This window comes from Oncorhynchus masou, chromosome 14 (assembly GCF_036934945.1).
Source record: "Oncorhynchus masou masou isolate Uvic2021 chromosome 14, UVic_Omas_1.1, whole genome shotgun sequence".
NCBI lineage: Eukaryota > Metazoa > Chordata > Actinopteri > Salmoniformes > Salmonidae > Oncorhynchus > Oncorhynchus masou.
In genome coordinates, this window is record NC_088225.1 from 11,872,679 (window position 1) to 11,891,068 (window position 18,390).

The 18,390-nt window shown below is 41.6% G+C and overlaps 3 protein-coding genes and 1 non-coding gene across 6 annotated transcripts; 2 read left to right on the top strand and 2 right to left on the bottom strand.

Annotated features, from left to right (window-relative positions):
* Window positions 1–2,851: 2,851 nt before the first annotated feature.
* On the bottom strand, window positions 2,852–3,006 carry LOC135554915 (U12 minor spliceosomal RNA). The gene has a single exon (XR_010457784.1). It is a non-coding gene; the product is annotated as a U12 minor spliceosomal RNA (small nuclear RNA).
* Window positions 3,007–3,681: 675 nt separating this feature from the next.
* LOC135554237 (polymerase delta-interacting protein 3-like) lies at window positions 3,682–9,188 on the top strand. Of its 2 annotated transcripts, none has more exons than XM_064986403.1 (10): window positions 3,682–3,797; window positions 4,578–4,684; window positions 5,159–5,577; window positions 5,904–5,966; window positions 6,140–6,214; window positions 6,408–6,635; window positions 7,402–7,479; window positions 7,625–7,754; window positions 7,906–7,972; window positions 8,208–9,188. In XM_064986403.1, the coding sequence occupies exons 1-10, from the start codon at window positions 3,730–3,732 to the stop codon at window positions 8,413–8,415; spliced, it is 1,443 nt and encodes a 480-aa protein (XP_064842475.1). In that variant the 5' UTR covers window positions 3,682–3,729; the 3' UTR covers window positions 8,416–9,188. The 2 variants fall into 2 exon arrangements, with proteins under 2 accessions (XP_064842475.1, XP_064842476.1); XM_064986404.1 differs by having other exon boundaries at window positions 5,907–5,966.
* A 769-nt stretch (window positions 9,189–9,957) lies between these two features.
* Window positions 9,958–11,967, top strand: LOC135554239 (ribosomal RNA-processing protein 7 homolog A-like). 2 transcript variants are annotated; one of them, XM_064986406.1, is made up of 7 exons: window positions 9,958–10,046; window positions 10,464–10,606; window positions 10,758–10,883; window positions 10,978–11,101; window positions 11,251–11,348; window positions 11,421–11,628; window positions 11,804–11,967. In XM_064986406.1, the coding sequence occupies exons 1-7, from the start codon at window positions 9,986–9,988 to the stop codon at window positions 11,887–11,889; spliced, it is 846 nt and encodes a 281-aa protein (XP_064842478.1). In that variant the 5' UTR covers window positions 9,958–9,985; the 3' UTR covers window positions 11,890–11,967. The 2 variants fall into 2 exon arrangements, with proteins under 2 accessions (XP_064842478.1, XP_064842477.1); XM_064986405.1 differs by having other exon boundaries at window positions 11,251–11,628.
* A 1,980-nt stretch (window positions 11,968–13,947) lies between these two features.
* Window positions 13,948–18,354, bottom strand: LOC135554875 (zona pellucida sperm-binding protein 4-like). The gene is made up of 12 exons (XM_064987307.1): window positions 18,278–18,354; window positions 18,070–18,187; window positions 17,850–17,970; window positions 17,599–17,733; window positions 17,263–17,435; window positions 17,028–17,107; window positions 16,768–16,895; window positions 16,437–16,620; window positions 16,171–16,315; window positions 15,017–15,086; window positions 14,801–14,919; window positions 13,948–14,080 (listed from the first exon to the last, which is right to left on the bottom strand). Exons 1-11 carry the CDS (start codon window positions 18,352–18,354, stop codon window positions 14,807–14,809), a joined length of 1,344 nt encoding a protein of 447 aa, XP_064843379.1. The 3' UTR covers window positions 13,948–14,080; window positions 14,801–14,806.
* Window positions 18,355–18,390: the final 36 nt, after the last annotated feature.

The following is an 18,390-nucleotide window of genomic DNA, read 5'->3' on the forward strand; positions in this document are numbered from 1 at the left end:
CTGTTATTGTGAAGTGGAAACGTCTAGGAGCAACAGCGGCTCACTTCAGCTGCGAAGTGGTAGGTCACACAAGCTCACAGAACGGGATCGCAGAGTGCTGAAGTGCATAGCGTGTAAAAATCAGCTGTCCTCGATTGCAACACTCTCTACCAAGTTCCAAACTGCCTCTGGAAGCAATATCAGCACAAGAACTGTTCTCTGGGAGTTTCATGAAATGGGTTTCCATGGCTGAGCAACCGCACACAAGCCTAAGGGCCAAGCGTCGGCTGGAGTGGTGTAAAGCTCGCCGCCGTTGGACACGAGCAGTGGAAAAGCACTATCTGAAGGGATGAATCACACTTCACCATCTGGCAGTCTGACGGACAAATTTGGATTTGGCGGATGCCAGGAGAACGCTACCTGCCCCAATGCATAGTGCCAACTGTAAAGTTTGGTGATGGAGGAATAATGGTCTGGGTCTGTTTTTCATGGTTTGGACTAGGCCCCTTGGTTCCAGTGGAGGGAAATCTTAACGCTACAGCATACAATGACATTCTAGATGATTCTGTGCTTCCAACTTTGTGGCAACAGTTTTGTGATGGTCCTTTCCTGTTTCAGCATAATCATGCCCCTGTGCACAAAGCCAGGTCCATACAGATGGTTTGTTGAGATTGGTGTGGAAGAACTTGACTGGCCTGCACAGAGCCCTGACCTAAATACCTGAACACCTTTGGGATGAATTGGAACATTGACTAAGAGCCAGGCCTAATGCTCTGGTGTTTGAATGAAAGCAAGTCCCTGCAGCAATGTTCTAACATCGAGTGGAAAGCCTTCTCTGAACAGTGGATTCTGTTATTTATTTATTTAACCTTTATTTAACTCGGCAAGTCAGTTAAGAACACATTCTTATTTATGATACAGCCTGGAATTGAACCAGGGTGTCTGTAGTGACACCTCAAGCATTGAGATGCAGTGCCTTAGACCGCTGCGCCACTATTAGCAAAGGGGGAGACCAACTCTATATTAATGCCCATGATTTTGGAATGATATGTTCGACGAGCAGGTGTCCACATACTTTTTGTCATTGGTGTATGTTGTTGTTTTTTCTGGCTTGGCTTTCCCAGTGATTTACCCACGCACCGCTACTGATCTTTAGTGGTTATTACTACCAGAGATGGTTAGAATCTATACCGCCTCTGGTTATTACCCTTCCATGAAATGACTGAGAAACATAATTAACAGTTTTACTGACTTTTATGGTGAATTAATGGAACCTTGTTTCATTACGGACTGGAAAGGAGGCTACAAAATACATTTTTTTGTGGTTGAAATTATATTTCACCACGAGAGACCTTTCACATTGATTCATCTGATTTTTCCTGTGTCCAGCTCTGCATGGGAAGGTGTTTTACCACTTGGCTGTGGTAGGTCTGGTAGTGACAGTAGGATGGATGAGGGAGGCATGCTTTGAGAAAATACAGATATGGGACACTAATACAAGACATCATACTTAGTCATGCTCACACATGGTCAGGAAGGAAATTATATATCAAATAATGATCAGTTAAAAATCATCTACTATATCATGCCCTTAACACACACACACACACACACACACACACACACACACACACACACACACACACACACACACACACACACACACACACACACACACACACACACAGATTCATTCGGCTCTATATGCTTCTATAACTTTATAGTGACATTTTCTTTGCTTTATCTTGGCCAGGTCGCAATTGTAAAATAAAGGTGAAATAAATAAATATTTGCCTACCTGGTTTCACAGTGTTCCTACCTTTTTGTTTGGCTTGTCATGTTTGTAAATATATATACACAATACTGCCACCTTGTGGCACAATGTTAAATGCACACGGGTTTTGGTGGAAATTCCGGGAAACAATTTATAGTCAATAACTTGGTTTCCATCGACAACAGATTTTCATGTGAATATTTAAAAATCCATAAAAAGAAAATATGTGAATTTTCTCACCAGTGGCGGTTCCAAGAAACGGACTTGTTGCGGATAAAAATCTGGGCGTGATGACGTGTTTGAATATTTATTGGAAAGAAGCATCAACATCACCGTGCACTTTCACCACCCTGTGAAATTCATCTTAAATGATTTCATCTGTAGCCTAATAAACTGCATGGTTTCCCGAGTCGTAGTGGGAGGAGCACCCACCATGTTGACTTTGTGTGACTCCCAGTTTGATATGTTTGATATGATGGTTATTAGATCAATATTTGCGCAGAAAGGCGTTTCCACCGCCATTTTACCCATCATTAATTTTACCAATAAAAAAGGATAATACCATGTAGAAAGGAACAAATTACCTGTCTGCAATTATACAATTGTGCCAAAACTTCCTGTATCATCACAGCTTTCGATTTTTTTTCATAGGGTATGACTTTACTCAAAAAAACTGTTGATGGAAACTTAGTTATTATCTAGGGTTCCATCCAATTGGCAACAGATGTATGTATATATTCCCTAATCAGCATGTCGGTATGTTAAAAATCTATAAAAATCTAAAGTATAATGTGTTTACATCGCATATTCGACTACAACTAATTTTGTCACAACAACTGTTTGTTAAATAGCTAATGTGTCTACTCTGTCTTCATTTTTTATATATAAAGTATGACATTACCCGCATTAAAACTGCTGATGGAACGTGGTTAGAGAAATAGAAGGCAGAGATGTTCTTTATGTTGAAAAAGGTTTTGGAAAAGGTGCAGTAAGTACTATTAATAGTAGGTTACAATCATGGAAAATATAATTCCATTCTGGTTCTGTGTAACCTTGTGTCAGTAACCCGAAAGAGGTTTATATTTTACATGAGAGGTCGGGGCAGATCCATGTCCCGCAAGGCATCTCACAAAGTAGGTGAGTCACCTAAACAGGCGGACCTGTACCCGTTCAAAAATTGATCTCGCAAATCTAGGCGAGGACACGGGCGTCACCCCGCGTCGTTATTTTCCTTACTCATCAGTTTAAGGCATAACCAATCGATGGTCGAGGGCATTACTTACCTCTGTATGCAGACTATTACACTCGTGGTGTTTAACATTGGTATTCACTTCAAAAAGTATAAACCTACAGTTGCATTTTAATTTCTGAGCTCATTATGTGATACATAATTGTACGTTTTCATTCCTCAATTTAATCAGGTAAAATATAGCTTTTCAACGGGATTTTACTTATTTTATACTGGTTTCAAGCGATTTTGTAGCGCAAAGGTTGATGGGAAAGTTAAAAACGTTTATTTTACCCCCGGCATTTTTTATTTTTTTACTTCGTGAAGAGCAATCGATACCAGAGGTCTCTAAGGCTGTGCAATTTATTTATATTTGTTTATGTTTTATGTTAAAATTATCATGTTTTGTTAATTAATGACCAATTAATGGCATTGATGTGATCATTGACCCTTGATAACCTAATAGGCCTTTAAAACCGTATAAAATATGAATTTCTCTTAAAATAATACATTCTGGTTTTTAGATCTTGCTAAACAAATGTAAGAGTAAAATAGATCTGTATTGGTATTTCAAACAACATAGATATATTTAATTTGTATACGTAATTCTATTATGGTGTCAACAATGTAGTTTTTCAAGGAGCTATTATTTTATGAGTTCGCCATTTTTGATCCAACTTGCCTTCCATAGTCTCTTCTCGTTTTTCACTGTCCAGTTACGATCACTCACGCGTTTGAGTCAAAGAAGATGGAAGATATTTCTTTGGACGAAGTGATACGTCGACGCGGTTTCAACAACAAAGAAACAATTAAAAGGTATTAATTTAGCAATTTCTGAGTTTGAATGCAATTTATGAACGTTATGCCTTGAGTTGTATCATTCAACGTAATGAAGAAATTCATTTTCCAGAAAGCCTCGGCTATTTCAGTTCCTCAGCGGTCCTTTTTCAAGGCCTGTACTCGCCGTTGGATTAGCAACAATCATGTAGCTAACGTTACTATCTATCGCTACACTGCAGATACTGATTTCCCTGATATCAATGAGCAAAATACACGCAGCTAGCTATTTATCAGTGCTCCGTTTAACTTGTTAGCTAACTAGGTAAAACAATTTTTTATCAGCAATTGATGACGGTAAGTTAGCTATCGACCAAAAAATAACCGAATAAGGTAAACAGTTAGCTGGAATGTACGTTCGGTAGTTAGCTATAAACTAACAATGGTTACAAACGCAGAAACGTTTAGCGTAACTAGTTAGTATACCTATAGATATGGTACAGAGCGCCAGGCAGTCTTGTAGATCCTCTACCTAGAGCCATATGTAGTCAACTACTTGTAACCTAGTCCTCCATTATCTAATTCACATTTTGGAAAACACAAGGAGCGCATATCAGAACATTTAACGTTACACTGTTTGATTTTGTATATCGCTTTGAGTATACCTAGAGAGCCATACTGAATGTAGGACACAATCAAATACTATAGCTGGTGTTAAACGAGCCCCATGTGTGTTTTGCTAAATGTGGATATTAGATCATGGAGGATTAGGCTACCACTAGTTGACACCAATGTCGACCTCTTCCTCTTGTCTTTCAGGCCTATGTTCGGCAGGGGTGCTGGAGGGGTCGGGAGGACCTTTGATGCCCGACAGAAAATTGGGATGACAGATGTCAGACAGAGACTTGGTGGAGGAGGAGGAACTGGTAACAAAAAACAAGACCTGGCCTGCAGGGCAAATAGCCTTTCAGTAGTATCAAATATTCAACAGAATGACTTTGTTGGAACTCAATTATTTAATTCTGAACAGCTTATTGGAGCAATGCTCAAGGTAATGGGTGAAATTAATACATGCCCCAGCCTTTGCCAGAGTTAAAGCAGGTATTTTGTGTGAGGACCTGCCTATTGCCCTATTGAGAAGTAGAGGGATGTATTCCATTTGACGGATTGATTTTGTGTCAAGTGGACATGAAAAATGCTTATTGAGACTTCAAGAGATCTGATCTGATCTGGATGTCTCTCTTACCTTAGCCTCATTTACAAAATAATATTTTGTTTCAAACTACACATTTTACTGTTGGACTACATTACGTTCTGTTATGAATTCTTGCAAGTCAGATCAGGCATTGGAATGGTTTCTTGCCTTCTGCTCACTCTTGTCCTGCTTTCGCTTCCTCCAGCTTTTCAAGTGAAGGATGCAAGAGAGAAACTTGGCCAGAAAGATGCCCGCTTCCGAATCCGTGGCGGAGGAGGAGCAGGTGGGGTCCAGGATGCCCGACAGATGATCAACTCACGGAAAGGAGGTCCGAATACATTTAATGTTACCCCACAGAGTTTACAGCAGATACCAGCAGCACAGCTACAGACACATGTGCAGCAGATACAGATACACACGTCCAACGACATTGCCAGTGCAAATGCCAGGCAGTTTACCCCCAACCTACAAGGAATGAACATTAGAGCTGGGGTTACGCCACAGCTGGGGGGTGCACCTAAGAGGATGATGGATGCTCGTGATAGGCTGAGCCTCAAGAGGACCATTGGAGCTCCACCAAGCCAAGGAATGGCGGCACCCATGAAGATCACCAAAACCATCCAGGTAAGTGATCAGACAGTTGGCTCCAAAGTGATAGTAACCACAGGTCCAGGATCTGCTCTAATATTATCCATGCTTAGCTACTAGACAGAATTTGCCCACTTGTCACTCAAGATGTGCACGGATAAGAGAAAATGCAAATTATTGCATTGTTTATAGTGGTAAAGCATAGCCTCACTCCAAACATAGTTGCTAGCTGAAGTTAATTGGAAATTAGTTTAAAGTTCAACTAGGCTTATTTGCTATTTAGTTATTTGTAGCATGCTTTTAGAGTCAAGTATATTAATTCACCTTCTTCTGAATAATGATATTATTTCACTTTTTTTTAGCAGCAAAGACCGGTAGGGATGTCAAGTGGGATCCGTATGAAAATGCCAAGCAGGGGTTCCCAGGTAAGGGACATTTTTTGAAAAGATATGAATCAGAAGTTAGATGGTGGAATTTATTAAAATGGTCTTAGATAATAAAGTTTTCTTTAGAGTATATCAACTGAATTTGGTTGATTTCTGCTGGTCATGCGCGCCACTGCAATGCATATGTGAGTAACGTACCGTCTCTCACTCAGTCTTTCTCAGGTGATGATGATATCCCTAGCAAACAGATGAAGACCACTACTGGCAACCATATGCTGCAGTCACGGGTGTGAAGACTATGCTATGTTTTCTTAACTTTTCTCTCTTTCTATTGCTTTTTCCTAAATTATCTGTAATTCTTTATTATTCAATATAACTCAAATATCCCTTTAATACTGCCACACTGGCTGCATTGGTGTCTCACTCAACTTTCCATTCATTCACTGAAAAGTTTCAATGCTTCCTCTCTTTCTCCAACAGCCTGGCACCCTGGGCTGCCCTTTCACTATGTCAGCCCCCATCACTAAAGTAGTCAAAAACGATGCGTACACCGCTCCTCGTCCCCCAGTGCCTGTGGCACCCACAAGACCCAACCCTAGTGTAGGGGCCTCCCGCTCCTCTGCTCTCGCCTTACAGCCCATCTCCAGGACCCTCCGGCAGGCAGGGCCCACAGCGGAGCCCAACTCCCAGCCTCCTCCACCCCCACAGGTCAGTCTCCACATGCCCCTTCACTCAGCTACTGGAGCACTGGATTACATAAGGTCATCTCTATAGGAATGTGTTGGTAGGGATGCTAGCAGATACCTATAGACTTCCAGTCATTGTGCTAATGCTAGTTATCATTGGCTCGCAAAACTACCTTTAACTTAATACTGGACAGGGACATACAAATGGTATCCACAAGTTTATCTGACTCTGGGGAAGTAGATAAATGGCCTCCTTGTCAAAATCTTAAAGTATATATCTGTAACCCAGCGGTGGGCAATTCCAGTCCTCGGGGTCACAGTTTTGCCCCAGCTAACACACCTGACTCCAATAATCACCTAATCATGATCTTCAGTTTAGAATGCAGTTTGATTAACCAGCTGTGTTTGCTAGGGATGGAGAAAAAGTGTGACACCAATGCCCACCCCTGCTCTAACCAGTTAACAAGCGGTTAAATTAGTTCTAAAACAGTAAAATTATGTGACCAACAGAAAATGCTTTGCATGTGTAAAAGGAACTGACATTTTTTCATATGAAGGAAAGTGTCCAGGTTTCAAACAATTAAGTGTTCAACATATAACTGCCACCAGGAAAGTCACATTTTGGACTGCACTGGGCCTTTAACATCACTAGTTGGCAGCATAGCAAGCCTTGGGGTCAGTAATCAGCCTATTCTCGTTGACGATAGATTAACATAAAGCCTAGCATTGGCTTATTGTGTTGGTGTGACTTGTATTTGATTGTAAAGTGTTTTGGTGCACCCCTTCAGCCTACCTTCAGTCCTCTGGAGGGGACTAAAATAACAGTGAATAATCTGCACCCCCGTGTCACTGAAGAGGACATAGTGGTAAGTGCCTCATGCTGTGTCATTCTCTGCTGTTTTAGATTCTCTCTCTAGCTGTGTGTAAATTGCAGACCTGCTTATGATGCAGCCATGACTCATTTAGCACATTCAACTGACCTTTTTCCTGTGTTCTTGTGACGGTCCACAGGAGCTGTTCTGTGTGTGCGGTGCCTTGAAGCGAGCGAGGCTGGTGAAGGTAGGGATTGCTGAAGTGGTGTTTGTGAGGAAGGAGGATGCTGTGAGCGCCTACAGGAAATACAACAACCGCTGTCTGGATGGTAAGGGCCTTCAGCAAGGGCAACATTTATTTTAAGGTTGATTTGAGTTTTGGGGGGACCAGCCTCGGGTAATGATGCAGGTGATGATGAATAGTTATCTGAGAAGTCATTGGTTTTACTTTCTTAAATCTTTATTCATTCTCTTCCCAAGGCCAGCCCATGAAGTGCAATCTTCACATACAGGGGAATGTCATCACTTCAGACCAGCCCATTCTTTTGTAAGTCTCTCTCTGTCTGTCTCTGTTATATTCATATTTCTCACTGCTCCCTTGGTTGCGTTGCATGCAAATCAAAGTATTAAATTGTAGTCCACAATGTGCATGATTTCTTCCTTTCCAATTGCAATGCACGTTGTCTTTCAGCATCACATACATTTACATTTACATTTAAGTCATTTAGCAGACGCTCTTATCCAGAGCGACTTACATAAAATCCCCTATTTCTCTCTCACAGGAGGCTCAGTGACACACCAGGCACTGGAAGGAAAGAGGGTCTGCCCCTCTCTTTGTCTCGCCCCGGGGGTCGTCCAGCCTCCTCTCAACCCACACCTGAGGTGGATCCCCAGACCATCCTCAAGGCCCTGTTCAAATCTACTGTCCAGAACCCCTCTACCACAGAGTCTCCTGGTTCACAGTGCACAGCCTTCCGCATTAAGATATAACTTTCTAGTACATCCACACACATGCGTGTCACACAACACAATACATCCACCCTCTTGTTTGACAGAGACATCTACTGAGATGATCAAATAGCATGATACTGTATTTGTATAAATTGTGACTGATCATTGGCAGGTTGTAACATCTAAAATTAACACTGGTGCCGTCGTCCAGATTTTTAGGAAAGAAAACCATTTGTAGCCGTGGCGAACTACATAGATGCATGTCTCATAACCGACCAATGTGAGGCAGTCTGATTTGTTCATTTATTGTTTTAATCAAATTTGGTGGGGGGATATCACATGGTTCACTTTTACAACTGTTCAAATAGTTCACATTGAACACCCCTCTTGGAATCATGAGGTTGTTTTGTGCTGGTTGGAGTCTCCCCCCCCCCCAACCGATGGTCTCACTATGACCTGATGTACAAACCCATGAAGATAATTGTACTGTGAACTACAGGCAACAGTTGTTCTTGTACTGGACATAATATAAAGTTTGATTTCAGAATGACTTGTACACATGCTCATATTCCGTTGTGGTATTTGGTTTGCCATTCTCATTTTTGTGGCATTCAGGTTGTTCTATGCTTATTTGTGACTATTTTACTCTATTGCTTTTTGCTCAGAGAAGTTATGCTAATTTGCTCAATTTATGTTCAACTGTCTGTAAATTGCTTTTTACAGCTGCCTTTTATGTCAGTCATGAAGATATGGTAGTGAGGTCAGATCTATGTACAAGTTAATTACTGCCAATAAATATGTTGCTTTATAAAGATGTGTTCATATTGATGTGCGTATATAAATCATTGGTTCATATCCTTATTTCTCAATAGAATTTTGGTCATTTTGCATTAGTGTCTTTGTCTGCTAGACCGGGCTTCACAAAACCATTTGGGGCCGGATATCCCTTTTGTGATAGTAAATTGATCAGGGACCCCCTCATAAACAGATTACAACGTGAGTGCAATTCAAAAAGGGCTTACAGGGAGTTTTGCATGGTTTGCCCAGCAAAGCACAGCAGACAAAGTCCCAGACCCTGCTCTTGGCATCTGAGAGAAAATGTAGCCGTTTTAATTTTGTCATGGGCAGACATGTTTTGTTCCAGCTTTAAAGCTATTCTGTAATTCTACATGTTTTGCCATGAGGCAGAGAGCAAGCTGCTGTTTTAAAACTTTAATTTGGGAATAGTATTGAGTTTAAAAATGTATAAATGGTGTCGTACTGTGAATACCAATATCCCTGAGCCTCCCTTGGCCCAGTTGCCCAGGGCTAAGGACATAAATTGTAAATAAATACTATTACATAGTGCTCTATTACATACTTTAAATTTATTCCACGGATCCCTTGACCAAAAGTCGTATAATCTGTTAGTAATATTAATTTTAAAAAAAGTTAAATATGTTGAGCAGCGGAACCCTGCAGTACACCTGGACCCCATTTTGAGAACGCCTGTGATACACAGCTAGAGCCTCTAAAAAGTAGGATTAACATTTTTGGTGGGGGGATTTGTATTAAGCATATTTAGACAACCAATCCATTTCTACTTCCGGTGTGAGAGGTCGCAAAGAAGATGGCGCCGTCCAAGACGAAACATGCCAACCAGGCTTGTGTTATTCCAGGAGGTTTTACAGGTAACCATTGCTAAAATAACACACGTAAACGGAGAATGTGATTTAAAAAATATAATTTTGGGTTTGTTAGTTCGATCATGGTCTCATTCTGTTTCAACCACACTAGCTTGGCTTCAAGCTAGCTAACTCCACAACGTATGTCGAACACTCAATTTAAGCCTGCTTCAAGACCAAACTTTGTAAACACATGAGTCTTGAGGTTGTTGGTGTTTAACGATTAAAATCGCTCAACTTGATGTCTGTATATTATTTGGACTACATCATGTAGCTTAAGCAAATATTGTCTACTATGTTTTACTCTCAGGCTGAAGCCATAAGTAACTTCTGCGTCTCCCTGGAGTTGTAGACAATGTATTAGGACCTGCCTAGACATATGTTTCTGTTTTGACTGTATTCTGACTGAACCACTCTTCTCAGTGCTTTCTCTACAGTTCAGTACTGACAGTGTTGCCCAGCACAAAATATGTGTAAAAGAGCACCGGGTGCGAGCAGAGAAAACCACACAAAGACCCCTGGACAGAACACTGTTTGTCCTTAACATTCCCCCATATTGCTCTGAGGTACGTTTATGTTGTAAAGACTGTCAATTACCAATCAGTGTGCATGTGATTGTTGTACTATTATCAAGTCTACAGAAAAATGAAATGTTTGTGCTACAGCTGTCTGTGGCTAAATAAGGTATAAATGTACTAATCTCTTTCTGTCTTTCAGGGTGTGATAAAGGAGCTCTTCTCTCAGTTTGGTCCTGTTCAGTCTGTGGAGCTGAGAGAGAAGCCAGGGTCCTTTGAGCACTCAGGACCCAAGCTGGCCAAGTATTTCACACCAGCACAAAAACAGGTATTCCCTGAATCCGGACAATGAAGCTCAGTGTTTAGATCAGATTGATTATTGAAGTGCCTATGGACACCTTTTCTGTTTCCATTCCCTACAGGGGTTCAGAGTGGGTTACATCGTGTTTCAGAAGGCCAGCAGTATTACAGCAGTGAAGTCCCATCCCCATGATGTCCCATTGGTTGTTTCCACAGAGCAGCGACCTGTGTGGACAGGTCTACAGAGTGAGTGAGCTTTAAAGTGCTCTTCTAGATGCTTGGTCTTTTCTAAATATCGGCAGAATGTATAAAATTGGAAAGACATTTCACCCAGATTTAATACAGTATTTAACATGCCCTTCACTTCTGTCTTGCTTTTATTTCTTTGCCTTTAGAATGGATTCATCAGTACAAGCAGTCATTTGCTCAGCCAGACAAACTACAGGAGGCAGTTGACACCTTCATGCAGGATTATGATAAGAGAAAAGAAGAGGTCAAATTCTCCCCCTGTATCTCAATCTCAACTCATTTTGGTATTTCTGTTAACATTTTTTTTCTTACCCAGGAGGCAGAGCGACAAAAGGAGGAGGCTGAGGAGCAGCTGGAGGATGAGGAGGGCTGGGTAAAAGTTACCAGGGTTAAAAGCGGGACCAAGACCCGCCCCCACAGTGAGGTATCCAATCAGAAAGCTCTGCAGAAGGAGAGCAGAAAGAGGAAGCGAAAGGAGCTCATGAACTTCTACACCTGGCAGCACAGAAACACACAGAAAGAACGTAAGTTATTATGGTTCTAGTCATTTGATCACAACAGAAGCACAATGTGTGGTGAAATCCTTTTATTCTTTAGTGTAAAACTAACTTTTTTGTTCAGTCATTCTGGCTTCACTGCTAACTCTGTCCATATTACTCAGTCACTCTGCATTTTGAAAAGGGTTATTCTCTCTTTCAGACATCGCTGAACTGAGGAAAAAGTTTGAAGAGGACAAACAGCGAATTGCTTTGCTAAGAGCACAGAGGAAGTTCCGACCTTACTGAATTAAGTTTCTCCCCACCTTCCTGTTTTTTAAACCACCTAACCACACCATTGATGTCAATAAATATCAATTTATTCTGTTTGTATAGTTCTTGTTTGTCACTGATACAGTAATGTATGGAGTCTTCAAGTTTGATTGGTATTTGATTCCTAAGTTGAGAATCATTACCTTAAGATCACTTCATGTTTTCTAACAGACACCCTTGTATTCTGCTATTTCTGGGGCTGTAGGATAGGTGTTAATATCTGATATTTACAGTGCCTTGCGAAAGTATTCGGCCCCCTTGAACTTTGCGACCTTTTGCCACATTTCAGGCTTCAAACAAAGATATAAAATTGTATTTTTTTGGGAAGAATCAACAAGTGGGACACAATCATGAAGTGGAACGACATTTATTGGATATTTCAAACTTTTTTAACAAATCAAAAACTGAAAAATTGGGCGTGCAAAATTTTTCAGCCCCCTTAAGTTAATACTTTGTAGCGCCACCTTTTTCTGCGATTACAGCTGTAAGTCGCTTGGGGTATGTCTTATCAGTTTTGCACATCGAGAGACTGAATTTTTTTTTCCCATTCCTCCTTGCAAAACAGCTCGAGCTCAGTGAGGTTGGATGGAGAGCATTTGTGAACAGCAGTTCAGTTCTTTCCACAGATTCTCAATTGGATTCAGGTCTGGACTTTGACTTGGCCATTCTAACACCTGGATATGTTTATTTTTGAACCATTCCATTGTAGATTTTGCTTTATGTTTTGGATCATTGTCTTGTTGGAAGACAAATCTCCGTCCCAGTCTCAGGTCTTTTGCAGACTCCATCAGGTTTTCTTCCAGAATGGTCCTTTATTTGGCTCCATCCATCTTCCAATCAATTTTAACCATCTTCCCTGTCCCTGCTGAAGAAAAGCAGGCCCAAACCATGATGCTGCCACCACCATGTTTGACAGTGGAGATGGTGTTTTCAGGGTGATGAGCTGTGTTGCTTTTACGCCAAACATAACGTTTTGCATTGTTGCCAAAAAGTTCAATTTTGGTTTCATCTGACCAGAGCACCTTCTTCCACATGTTTGGTGTGTCTCCCAGGTGGCTTGTGGCAAACTTTAAACAACACTTTTTATGGATATCTTTAAGAAATGGCTTTCTTCTTGCCACTCTTCCATAAAGGCCAGATTTGTGCAATATACGACTGATTGTTGTCCTATGGACAGAGTCTCCCACCTCAGCTGTAGATCTCTGCAGTTCATCCAGAGTGATCATGGGCCTCTTGGCTGCATCTCTGATCAGTCTTCTCCTTGTATGAGCTGAAAGTTTAGAGGGACGGCCAGGTCTTGGTAGATTTGCAGTGGTCTGATACTCCTTCCATTTCAATATTATCGCTTGCACAGTGCTCCTTGGGATGTTTAAAGCTTGGGAAATCTTTTTGTATCCAAATCCGGCTTTAAATTTCTTCACAACAGTATCTCGGACCTGCCTGGTGTGTTCCTTGTTCTTCATGATGCTCTCTGCGCTTTTAACGGACCTCTGAGACTATCACAGTGCAGGTGCATTTATACGGAGACTTGATTACACACAGGTGGATTGTATTTATCATCATTAGTCATTTAGGTCAACATTGGATCATTCAGAGATCCTCACTGAACTTCTGGAGAGAATTTGCTGCACTGAAAGTAAAGGGGCTGAATAATTTTGCATGCCCAATTTTTCAGTTTTTGATTTGTTAAAAAAGTTTGAAATATCCAGTAAATGTCGTTCCACTTCATGATTGTGTCCCACTTGTTGTTGATTCTTCACAAAATACAGTTTTATATCTTTATGTTTGAAGCCTGAAATGTGGCAAAGGGTCGCAAAGTTCAAGGGGGCCGAATACTTTCGCAAGGGACTGAACTTTCAGGTGTAGCGCTATGTATTCAGTTTAGGTGACCTTTGACACTTTGGTAAAGGCAAACTGGCAGCATAATACATGTGATGTACATTTGGAATGCACATGGCCAGTGAAGGTATTTAATGGTAGTTGAAATAAAATACCAATTGTAAATAAGTGTTCATAGAGGTACTTTATTGGGCTTGTTCAACCTGTAGGCCAATCTCATCATTTCCAGTTCCACGTCATTTTCTTCCACTTAACAACTCATCGACCAGGAGGAAGAACAGGATGGAGGTACAGATGACCGTGGCAGAGTACATTTACACCTGAAATGCTGAGGGCCACCAGCAAGAGAATGTTAGTCAGTTTTATTCCACTCATACAGCAGCTGTGGGGTAAGTTGAGACATTTTGGGTATGAAGATGTAATTTCATGGAGTCTGAAGAAAGAAACCACATGGAAAAAGAGGTAAGCAAGTTATGATGCTTGGATCTAAACTAAAATAGATCATTAAAGATTGTTCTATACATCAGTTGGAGTCTATAAGCTTCAATATGTGGTCCTAAGCCTAGCATGAAAGTGCATCGTTGTGTTGGTTAATATAGTAAAAATGTTTGCAGTGGAGTAAGTTGAGCCAAAGGCAAGTGAGAAAATGTAAGAGTTCTTCCCAGGCATAATGCAAGGCATTATTATAATGTTAAGTGTAAAAAAGTACAACGTTAGGTGTTAAGCCTGTGTTGAAATATGCTTAAATTTATTAAAAGAGCAATTGTGATTGTGTTGAATTGTGTTTGTGAAAAATATACAGGATTTTAAAAAGATGGTAATATTTAATTCAGTACAGAAATGTGTAGGTGGCTCAACTACTCGGGGTCAAGCTATGTTTTCAAAACTAACGCTTAAATTCATTCTGATTATTTCCAGGGATCCACATCCTGAAATAAGTAGATATCTTTGTTAGAAAGAATTCTACATTTCCCTTGACAGAGTGATGTTGAATGTAAAAAAAAAAGTCTCAACTTACCCCACTATCCCCTATTTAGAATGTGCTTACCTATATTCAGATCACTATGATTCCCTTACTGTTCTGACCCAACAAAACAGGACCAAATGAGACTAACTGGGCGACTCGGTCTGACCCAGACTCCCTCCTCGCCCTCTCACCATCAGGTGCTGGATGGAAGAGGATGAGACAGCATGACTATTGGATGAAATAACCCAATTCACAGTGTTAGGGTGAATGTAGAACATAGAGACCTGAAACACTCACAGGTGATGGAGCAATGTTGTTTACACTCTTCCTCCTCTGTGCAGATTTCCACCCAGCAGTAAAAGTACACCTGAGAGACAAGATTCAGTAATCAGTGTTTTTCCCTAACCCTGGTCCTCCAGTACCCCAACAGTACACATTTCCATTGTAGTCCTGGACAAAACACATATCATTCAACTCATTGAGGGCTTGATGATTAGTTGAATCAGGTGTGCTTGTCGGGGCTACAATGAAAATGTGTACTGTTGGGTCATCGATGATCAGGGTTGGGAAACACTGTAGCAGATGGAGGACCAAGAGATCTTTGTTTTGACAATATATAATCAAACAAAAATAAACATAACATGCAATAATTTCAACAATTTTACAGTTCATAAGGAAATGAGTCAATTGAAATAAATAAATTAGGCCCTAATCTATGGATTTCATATGATTGGGCAGGGGCGCAGCCATGGGTGGGCCTGGGAGGACATAGGCCCAAACACTTGGGAGCCAGGCCCAGCCAATCAGAATTAGTTTTTCCCCACAGAAGAGCTTTATTACAGACAGAAATACTCCTCAATTTCATCAGCTGTCCGGGTGGCTGGTCTCAGACAATCCCGCAGGTGAAGAAGCCGGATGTGGAGGTCCTGGGCTGGTGTGGTTACACGTGGTCTGCGGTTGTGTGACTGGTTGGACATACTGCCAAATTCTCTAAAACGACGGAGGCAGCTTATGGTGGAGAAATAAACAAATTCTCTGGCAACAACTCTGGTGGATCTTCCTGCAGTCAGAATGTCAATTGCACGCTCTCTCAAAACCTGAGATATTGTGTTGTGTGAAAAAACTGCACATTTTAGAGTGGCCTTTTCTTATCCCCAGAACAAGGTGCACATCTGTAATGATCATGCCGTTTAATCGGTTTCTTGATATGCCACACATTTCAGGTGGATGGATTATCTTGGCAAATGAGAAATGCTCACTAACAGGGGATGTAAACAAATTTGTGCACAACATTTGAGAGAAATATGCTTTGTGTGTGTATGGAAGAGTTCTGGGATATTTTATTTCAGCTCATGAAACATGGGACCAACACTTTACATGTTGTGTTTATATTTTTGTTCAGTATATTAGCAAAATGTTCAGATTCTTCAGATAAATAGGATAGACCTTACCTCTTCCACACTGGGATTGCCCGTCTCAGGGTCCACGAAGGAAAAGGTCTTGACATCAAACCTCCTGACCTGGGAGTGAGAGGTTGTCTTCCCCTGACTGTCCACTGGGACAGAACTCCTCATGTTGTCCAGAGGGTTAGGACAGCTGTCAGGGAGAAGGATGGGAGTGAGACTACTAAACCAATGTATATTGTCAGTCTTCATATTCACTGTGATTCATCTTGAGTCAGTATAGGAAAACTTTTGTCTCCCTCCCTCCCTCTCACCCATCATAGAGTAGTGTCCATACGGAGTGTCTGGAGGCAGGGTAGGCGAAGCAGTCACGCACACGCAGGGAGAGACTGGGGTCAGGGGAGGGTGGCGTGATTGACACCTCCACATACACAGGCTTATGCAGATAGAGGGTCAGGGGCAGCTGGTCCTCAGGGAGGAAAGAGGTAAAGGACTCATCTGGAAAAAAGAGAAAGGGCCAGGATGATGGAGGTCTACCAGTGTAACAGTGTGTGAAGTGACAACTCTTGATGCCATATACTTGCAGTGATTGGATTTGGCATCCCTTGCTTGGTCTGTGGAAACCATATTGTTTTACTACAGTACCTGTGGCTATTCTCATCTGCACTCGGACAGTCCCCAGTGCAGTCACAGGTGGAGGGTTAGTTGGGTTTAAGGACCACAGATCAGTGTGGAGGAGAGCTGACCCCTCGTATTGACACTGGACCTGCAGACTACAAACCAAGTCTCATTCAAAACATTTACTCCAGTTTCAAGCAATTAGGTTCTGGCTAAAGCCACGATATGGTAAAGTAGTCCAAATTGTAGTGCACTGTCCACAGGCAGGAAGAGAAATACGCAGCTACCTGAAGGGAGAATGTTTGCCTGTAATCTTTGGATGCAGTTCCTCAACTTCTACCTCATAGCTTACAACATCCCCATTCACCTGTAAATATAAGATGGGGAACAAGTTATTTTAGCATACCTAAGAGTATTCAACACTGCAAGAAAAAGCAGCATTATACTACTACCAGAGGCATTCTGGACAGAAGTATACTACTGTAGAATAGGGCAGAAGTTAAACTAGGCCGACTGACTCACCATCATCTTTGTGCCACACTCCCTCACCCCGATTTTAAAGACAGCTGTATCTGCAGAGGTAGCTACAGGAGAGCATTGTGGCTGACCCTTGACAGCAAGGTTGTTGTGGTTAATTGGGGGGTCAGTGTCTGTTGCCTTCACAGAGAACACAAAATGGCCATCCAGAGAACAGGCTGAGAGCAGGAGGAGACAGAAACAAGGAGTTATTCTTGACATTTAATCTCTGATATCACTATGCGCCAATCTCACCACAACAGTTACTATCCCTCTGCTGATACTTTCTTCCAGAAGCATGTTCTCAATTGTACAAAATACACACAAAACTAATTCCATTACTGTTCATTCTGTAATAGCAAGTTGAGTCATGATCATCATAGCAGCATCCCAGTTTGAGACAGCCATCATTGGAGATATCCTGGAGACCACAGTCCACACGCAAAGCTCTATGGATGCTGCATTTTCCTGATCGTGCTGAAGGAAAGTAAATTGGAATAATTACTTTTACAGAGGTGGTACTAAATGCCACTGCAATCACTATGTGGGATAAATCATCTAAATTCACTCCCTATGACATTATATGAACTCACAGGTGCGACCGATGATGGGTTTCTGGGCCATCCTCTTGAGTAGGGGGCAGCTAATATTGACCCTGTACCATTGATCCCCTGCATCTAGCTGGACTCTCAAAGACACAACCACTGTGTCACCCTAAAGATAAACCAAAGTGGTTTGATATGGCAATCAGTCGGTTTACACACAGACCAAGACCTCTCAGTGCAATGAACAACAAAAAATACATTACCATACCTCAACCTGTGTGTAGCAACTGTCATATCGACTCTGGAAAGAAAGGGCACCATTCTTCTCTCCCCTTCTCACTCCACAATGTTCTTTGGCTTTTGGCACAGGCACACTGACTCCAGACCTGTCTGGGGAAAAGGAGATCACCCAGCATACCATACATTCTAATTAAACAAACATAATCTGCAGATATAGAGGGCTATTTACCTTTTACGTGCAGGTTATGAAGAACCGCTTGACCAAAAACTGCGCGTATTCGTCGGGCGGTGCAGGTGACTCGAGGCAGGGCATCTTGTGCTCTAGTTTGAGCGGTTTTCTGCTGCACGA